The 8,777-nt window shown below is 36.3% G+C and overlaps 1 protein-coding gene across 1 annotated transcript; it reads right to left on the bottom strand.

Annotated features, from left to right (window-relative positions):
• Window positions 1-346: 346 nt before the first annotated feature.
• Window positions 347-7,900, bottom strand: LOC140839478 (uncharacterized). Its single transcript, XM_073206202.1, is given in 9 exon segments — window positions 347-640; window positions 5,388-5,486; window positions 5,875-5,944; window positions 6,143-6,221; window positions 6,224-6,305; window positions 6,651-6,773; window positions 7,042-7,120; window positions 7,478-7,593; window positions 7,668-7,900. Coding segments are annotated over 9 exon segments (897 nt in total). The 5' UTR covers window positions 7,842-7,900; the 3' UTR covers window positions 347-565.
• Between the last annotated feature and the right edge of the window lie 877 nt (window positions 7,901-8,777).

Below are 8,777 nucleotides of genomic sequence, written 5' to 3' on the forward strand. Positions count from 1 at the left end.
AGACTATATCGGCTCAGGCAAGTTTCAATTATTTTTTATTTCTCAAAATAAAAATATATCAAACATTTCAATAATTAAATTTAATTTAGAGGAACTTTTTAATGCCGGTTTCGATTCAGATAGTTAATTCAATTAGTTCAAGTATTTTAATTCAATCTTGGCTAGCTATAATATTCTAGCTCTTCTCAATTTAATTTCTCTTTAGTTTTTATAGAAAACAAGTTTGTATGCAAAGTTTAATTTCAATGCATAACGTAATACTTCAATTAGTTAAATTTATGTATAGCATGGTTGCATATAGATGGTCTTTCTTTCTTCTTTTGCCTTGGACTATGTCAACCAGTACATGTCAAAAAGAAATTTTTTTTTTATTTATTGTGTTCTATCTAAAACAATTATCAACAGTTTGGAAGTATTTATTAAAAGTATTAACATATATTGTAGTATATGTTAGAAACAGTTGTTAGGCAACACATTAGAACAAAAATGTCATTGCTATCACAACTCTTTGATCTAACCTTCTCTGTACTGTACAGTATCCTAACAGAGAGTTGATTATTGTTGCTTACAGTGCATAGATGATATCTTCATTTGCAGGATGATCTTCATCTTCTGCACTCATCCAAGGTTGTTTGTGACCCTGGCCAACACAAAGTTGAAAAAAAAATTATAAGGCAAATGGGCCAATAGAAACAAGGATAACTTCACTATCCAATCGTGTAGAAAAAACACTTTCAAGTAAACCTTTCCAGGAGTAAAACAGAGGGGTGAAATAATGGGGGGGCCTCTTTCAGGTGTCACATACAGTACATCCACAGAGGACCTAGTTGACTTTCCGATTAGGATCACACCTCATTTAGTTCTCTATAATTATCATTCTTCTCGACTCATGGCTTAGTTATTGTTAAAGTGCGCAGAACATTGAGTCCAAGAACTTAGTCTCTATAAAATCGAACCAACTGAAATCAATGAAGTACAAAAAGAACTTGTATACAAGTCAATGAAGCTAACTAAAGAAACTTAAAAGCATGAGTAAAAACATGAAACATAAAACGTGTTTTGCTATAACTAATGCTAACTATTAAAACATTCCCTCAAGGTCAATTGACACCAAGCTTCACTCAAGAGCGCATCTTCTTTGTATTTACATTGAACGTAACTCATATTTGTGTCTAATTCTTGGCTTTTAACTTTTATTTTGTTCCATTACTGTGTCAAATGGTTGTGGCCACAACTTTAACCTTCGCTATAAGTCCAAGAGCACACTTTCCCCGATATTTAAGTGGAAGAGAAGAATGAAAAAACAAGCACCTGGCTATATCAAGGATATGCTTACTCTTTTTTTCAACTAGCCCATTTTGTTTGGTGTGTAAAGACAAGAACTTTGATGAATGACATCAAGGGTTGAAGAATAGGCTGCACTCGCATTATTTGTTCAAACGACCTTAATCATTTGTAAGAATTGTTTTGGACCATAGCAAAAAAATTTCTCAGAATTCCAAACACATCCAGTTTTGAATGCACATACACCCAAGTTCCTTTTTAAAAAAACGTATTTTTCCCCATTATAAGTGGGTGTGTTGAATGAACCCCAAATGATCAATATAGATTAATTGAAATGGACATGATGATTTAAATATATTTAACTTGAGAAAACTTATACAAGTTTGCTCGATATTTACAAGTTTGCTCGATTGAGGACAAATACTGTAGTGAGACAAAGAAATTTTATTCGACATAAAAGGTGGAAAAAGCATTCTCAAAAGTGACAAATGACACAACCTTTTATGCCAAACATCATCAATAATAAATGTACAAATAACTACATTATAATGAGGAACTATAGAAGAAGAATTGATTACATGACTCGACTTTGACTTTCTGAAAGGATTAAGGTTCTAAAATTCGTTAGGCGCTAATCAGGCACTAGAACAACGCTTAGAGCCTAGACCACCAGGCGGGGACTAGGCGTCGCTAAGCGGATTCCACGGTATCAAGAGATTTATAATGGTTTTAATAATGAATTTCAGCTCAAACTTTGTTAAAATCCAATTGATACTTAGTTCATTCCTCTTACTTTTTCTGCTTAAGGCAGGTTGGGATAATAGGCAAATGCAAGATAAATCAAAATACAGAAAAAATTACATTTAGGGTCTGGTTCGATTTTCTTATATGCAGGTAAGCAGACAAAGAAGATGAGAGTGGTGTGTTAGGACAAGCGCAAGCCAACAAATCATGGTTTTAATTGAACTTTCGATCTCAAAGAAATTCCAAAAAAAACTCTAAAAGGCCGCCTAGCACCTTTTCGGTGTGGTCAATCAGTGCCTAGAGCCTAGGTGGCCGCCTAGCACAAATTTTAAAACACTGGAAATGAGTTTTTTTTTAATATAAAACGAAATTATATTAAAATAGGAAAAGAATTATAGGGAAGGGGGTAAGATATCCGCAAAAACATAATACAGGAAAGACTACACAGTCGTCAATAACATAAAAAATTTCAATCTGTGACTAGATATGAGACAGAGAAATGATTAAACTCTATAAGTTTTCCCATCCAACTAGCAACCCTAAATCTTAGCTTTTCTCAAACTTCGTCTATAAACTCTGCTACATTGTTGAAGATTCTTCTGTTCCACTCCAACCAGATTGACCAAAAAAGACAATGAACTACCACATTCCAAAAGTCAGACATTTCCATCCGTTAGGTAATCTCGGGTCCACAAGAAACATATCATGCGCCGCTCTTGGAAATATCCACTTCATACCCAATTCCTGCAATACTCTGTACCAAATTCCACTAATAAACAAACAATGCAAAAGTAGGTGATCTTGATTCTCCTCTTTGTTCAAGCAAAGTGTACACCAGTGACCAGTTCAGACATAATGCACAGTTAGGCCATCTTCTTTACAAAGGATCGCAAGCTGGCAATTTTCCCAAAACCACAGTCACGAGAAAACTTGAACCTTATATGGGATAGGTTATTTCTAGATATTACAAAAATAAGTAAAATTAGGAACATTACTGACCGAAAAATGCTATTAAGAACATTACTGACCAGATAAATTTCCAAGGATTTCAAAAAGTCTTACTCCTTGCCAACCCCATGTCCCAACCATTATATTGCAATCCATAAATGCTATTATTAACTATTTTCCACAAAGGTTCCTTCTCCACATAACATCTCCACCAATATTTCCCTAAAATTGTCTTATTCCTCAAGTAACTTTGTCTCATGCTATCTTTTATCTCCTGCATATCGAGAATAGTCCACCAATCGATGAAGGAACATATCAAAGGTTAATGGGAAAGTTGATATATCTATCTCACATAAGACCTGACATTGGATTTGTAGTAAGCGTCTTGCGTCAGTTCATGAACAAGCAGTGTTCTAAATGGCGGTCGAGGCGGCCGCCTAGGCGGTAGGCGGCCCTCGACCGCACCGCCTTAGCATGAGGCGGCTGTCGAGGCGGGTCGAGGGGTGCCGAGGCGGGTTGAGGCGGCGTCGAGGCGGGCGAGGCGGTGAAATTCAATGCTAATCTTTTGAAGAAGAAGAGTAAAAGAGAAATGGGTGGAGATTTGCTTCTATCCTCTCAAGCTAGTGAAGCTCAAGGTTGGCTTGTCGATGATGGTGATGAAGATGAGGTCGAGCCGGGTTCAGGACTTACTTGGAGAATGGTAGCGGAGGCCTCGGGAGCGGATGAAGTGCTACATCCAAGGAGGAGTGCAAGGAACATCCCCATTAGAGAACTTAATGATGATTTAGAAACATCGGAGGAGGAGAATGAAGAAAATGTTGATTTTGAGTCCGATGATGAGAGGATCATGGATGTAGTAGATGGTGCAGATGTAGATGATTTAGAAAATTAGTTATATTTAGTCTACTACTTGTTCTAATGATGGATAATTGATTGAAACTTTGAACATTTGAACTTAGTTTTTTGGTAAGAAAAATTATATTACTTCGTTAGCATAATAACATTAATATGATGATGAATCTTTATTAATTGCACATTATCTAGATGATATTATATTTTGTGCTTAAACATTATTTAATTGCACATTTTACATAAAAATAATTATATTGCATGATTATCTATAAAAAATTACTTAAAAAATTTCAACCGCCTGGGCACCGCCTAGGCGGCCGAGGCGGTAGGCGGTCACCGACCGCCCCGCCACCGCCTCCCGCCATTTACAACCTTGTGAACAAGGGACAATGTTTTCGAAGAACCAACACAAGAAATATACAGCTATACAGTGATGTTGACTGAGCAGGATTTTCTACCACACATGTGTATTGCTCATTTGTTTGGGGTAACCTAGTAACATGGTGTAGCTAAAAGCAAATTGTGGTGGCAAGATGTAATGCTGAAGCAGAATTTCAATTCTTGGCCAATGGGAGTTGCGACTGATATGGCTTCAAAGATTGTTGACTGAATTGAAATGGGAAGGTCATCAAACAATGGAACTAAAGTGTGACAATCAAGTTGCGATAAGTATTGTCAATAATCCAGCTCAACATGATCGTACCAAACATCTTGAGGTAAATTGTCATTTCATAAGTAAAAAAATTAAGAAGGGAATCTTGAAACTCAACTACGCTCCAAGTCATTCACAAGTAGTAGATATCCTAACAAAGGCCCTATTTCGAGTTACATTTGAAGGGTTGGTGTCCAAGTTGGGCATGATCGACAAATACCACACAACTTGAGGGGAAGCGTTGAATATCCGAAACGAGATTAGGATCGGCATTTAAATTGTTAGATGAACATTCATCTACTGTTTTATGTTATAAAACATCCATCTATTGTTTTATGTTTTAAACTATGGATAGATTAGATTAGATTACGTTATTATTTTTTGATTTAGTATGTACAAGTAAAGGTTGTATTTCTCGGTTAATGGCATGAATAAGAATTCATCTTTTCAGCATATAATTTTCCGTACATCAAACTACAACATTCATTTGCTTAGTCATCTCTTGATTCATCCTTTTATTAACAACCTTGTTTTGTGGCTTATGTAACAAGTACCCGGAGGATAACCAATAAGTCGATAACATTTATCTGTTGTATGTCCATTTCTATTACGATGTTCGCACTTCAATGGCTCATTTCTTTGTCCGGCACTCTTACAGGAGTTAAACATCAGGATTTAATGCCCAAACACTTAAAAATATTTCTTATCACGCACACATGAAGACTGTGAAGATGAATAAGAATAGGTTCATGACGTTGAGATCAATATTCACAATTCATGACATCAATTTCTTATTTCTTAGAGCACTGGTGCACTTGTTCTGGTCACCGCCAGGAGAAATTGTTACAGTGCCATAGAACTTGAGATAAGGTGAGTTAAACCAAAAAGTGACCAGTGCAGCTCTTACCTTTCCATGTCGTATAATTTGAGGCGAACTCCCAGTCATGTCCACTACAGTCGATGGATCAGATATCCTCATACCAGCATCGACAACAAAATCAAGGCCCTGGATTATATAACTCAGAAGTTACCATAAAGAGCACAGTCACGGCATTTATTTAATTTGTCCACTACTATAATTTTCAATGATATGGAATGAAATGAAGTTCCACTCTATTGTGTTAAATTGTGTAACTTCGTTTCTTTCTGTTTCTTATAAATTTTATTTGGTGTTTTTAAGAAAATTAATTCTGCATATCTTATTGGTCAAACAGAGGAACGGAAAAAATACATGCAGTCACAGAGCCTTGGTAATTCCAGTTCGTATCAGAAGTAAGAACAGTAAAACTTCCATAATGAAGAAGAGACCACGACAAATGAAAAAGCGGACAGGCAAAGGTTCCTATAGAGATGCCTTTACAAGTACTACCCAATTAATGTGAAAGCAGCAGTACCTCTGCTCCATATACGTCTGCTATCACAACAGGATCTAATATCCACTCGTTGTCCTTTGGCGATTTGACACTAAAAAGTAAGAAGTATGGTGTATGAATTTTCCAAAAAACATATGTAGAGACAGGATATCAATGCTGAAAGTCCTTATTAACAACTTAATACATCAGATTCAATACCACGGTCATCCAGAAACAAACAGAAACAATGAACTTGTGGCTTGTACCATATATGCCAAACAATTAGGAGTCAATATGATGTCTAGCCTACCTCGTGGATATCAAAGGTTCATCAATCTTCTCCAGTATAGCCTGACACACAGGATCATCAGGTATACGAACTCCAACGTTTTTCTTGATGCATACTTGGATTGAGCCCCGTGTCTTATACATTGTTTTGGCAATTCTTTGCTTGCAGTTAAAATGAAAGTATACTGTACCACAAATAAAACTTGGTTGTTGTTACAGACTTCATGTAAGAAAGAGAAAGAGACCATTAGTTGCAGTTATATTAGAATGAACAATATGGACCATTGAAAAAGTAAATAAAAGGAAATATGTTTCAGTAGCAAATTAGGTAAGAGCCATGAACGAACAGCAACAAGAAAACCACAAAGACATACATACTAATTTTTTTCCTGGATAAATCCAACAAAAAAGTAATAAAGTTTCTTTTAAGTTTTAACTGGATGAAGATCCACACACTCAAAATAATGCAACATGCTCGTGCTCTGATATAAACCTACAGAGGAAACTATACAATAACTAGTTGCACTTACTGGGCCTGGAAGACAATGTTTAACTGCTCGAAAAATGTTTGTAAGACCCTGGCCATTGCCTTGAGGAAATCCTGTGGTATATGTATCTATGTCTCTAAAAGAGCGACATAAAATACTAAGAGGCTGCAAAAGGGAATAAAAAATAACGATAATAATCAAAGTGAAATGAATTCAAATGCAAGGAAGGCAACTTTATAATTGGATAGCAATGGGGAAAAAAATCAGGTATTTCATTCAGTAACTTGTGTGAGCAAAGGTGATGCCAAGCTTAAGATCCAGAAAGTAAACAGCAGCTTGCCTTAGCAGGCTGTATATCCTTTATTCTGAACAAATAAAATAAAAATCTTAGTCCCCTAAATAATGAACCAAAAGGTTTAGTCGCGAGTGCGACAGATGATAAGGTGAACATCACATACCTCCGCAGTCGTTCAATGGCTGAATTGTTTCTCAGATCACAAACTAGAGCATACCTTAGAACAAAAACAGAGAAAATAACATCAATCATTTGACAAGATCCCTTCAATCCAACAAAAAAGTCAAAATGGTGAAACAACTGAGAGTTAAAAATACATAAAATCCCAAAAGAAGTAAACTACACTACATTAGTATTAAAGATGCGTATCTGCCAATTTTAGCTTGCCTTTGATAAAGGACGTGGTGTAAAACCATTTAAGTAGACAAAATATTGAAACAATATCTGACAAGCATGAAACAGCTATAAAGTTATCGGATTCCAAATACATTTCTGAGTGCAGACTCATCAGCATACAGATACAGATGAGCTTTTACTTCAATAAAACAACAAAAAAGAAGTAGAAACAGTATACACGGTGTCAGTAGGTATAACTCCAACAGCTCCCTCCTTCAAAAGCTCGATCATCGGGTCTAGTTTCCATGAGTCCGACCCAGCAGGATCAACTTTAACATAAAGTAGCCCGTCCTCCTGAAAGGAATCAATAATAAAAAAAGTTTTCCCTCACACATAAATACCCCGCTGTAATGGATAAGATGATGGACCTTAGCAAAGCGAGGAGTGGAGTATTTGAGTCGTTTGGGGCTCCTCTTCAGTACTGCATATGTAATGAATCGGCGGGTGATTTTCTGAGGTGGTTGGTAGGATAAATTCTGAGAGCGTCGGAGTGAAAACGTTAGTACGGCGGAGCCGCCGCAACATCTGACATCAACCGCCATTCTTCAATATTCTGGTGAAAGAAATGGACACAAATCCGCGGGCCCAATTATTTGTTTTCTTGCCATATTTTTCGTGATATCGTTTATACAGAATGTTTTTTATTATTATTATCTTCTAGATCTCTTATAATTAAGGGTAATTTGTAAATAAATATTTAAAATCAATTTCAACTTTGTCCTAACTCTTTACACTCAAAAAAATTTGTTTAAACCCCTTAAATCATTATAAAAAACCATGTTACCCTTGCATATGTTAATTTCAAATGATTGATTTTCCCGGGCCGAGGTAAAATTATTTCAAACATACAAATTTATTATTATTATGTAATTAAATGTTTGAGAAGGAAAAATTTTCTCAATTATCATGAATCTGAACTCAAGTTCGAGATTAATTATTTGCAGAACTTATTACAGAGCTCTGGAATATTTGAAACAAGAAGATCTAATCAAGGTTAGATATAAAAACTACCAGATGAAGTCAGAGCCATAGGTGCAACGAAAGAAGAGATTACAGAAAGTGACTTAGGAAAAAATGCAGTATCTAAAGTTAGTTAGCAAAGAGAGTCTAAGACTGCATGCTCCAATTCCATTACTAGCAACTCGAGAGTCGACCAAAGACAGCAAAATAATGGGGTATGACATTGCATCTGGCACGCAAGTTATCGTCAATTCTTGGGGGATAGGACGAGAAACGTCGTCGTGGGAACAACCCGAAGAATTTCGTCCAAAGAGGTTCTTGGACAGCAATGCCGATTACAAAGGGCTAGATTTTCGAGTTGATACCGTTTGGTGCCAGTCGAAGAGGGTGTCCTGGAATTACATTCGCCACGCCGGTCTATGAACTTGCGTTGGCGAAATTGGTGCATAACTTTGACATAGTGTTTCCTTATGGAGAAAGTGGGGAGAATTTAGACATGAGTGAAGTCAATGGAATCG

The sequence above is a fragment of the Primulina eburnea genome, chromosome 8 (assembly GCF_022965805.1).
Source record: "Primulina eburnea isolate SZY01 chromosome 8, ASM2296580v1, whole genome shotgun sequence".
In the NCBI taxonomy this organism is placed as follows: Eukaryota; Viridiplantae; Streptophyta; class Magnoliopsida; order Lamiales; family Gesneriaceae; genus Primulina; species Primulina eburnea.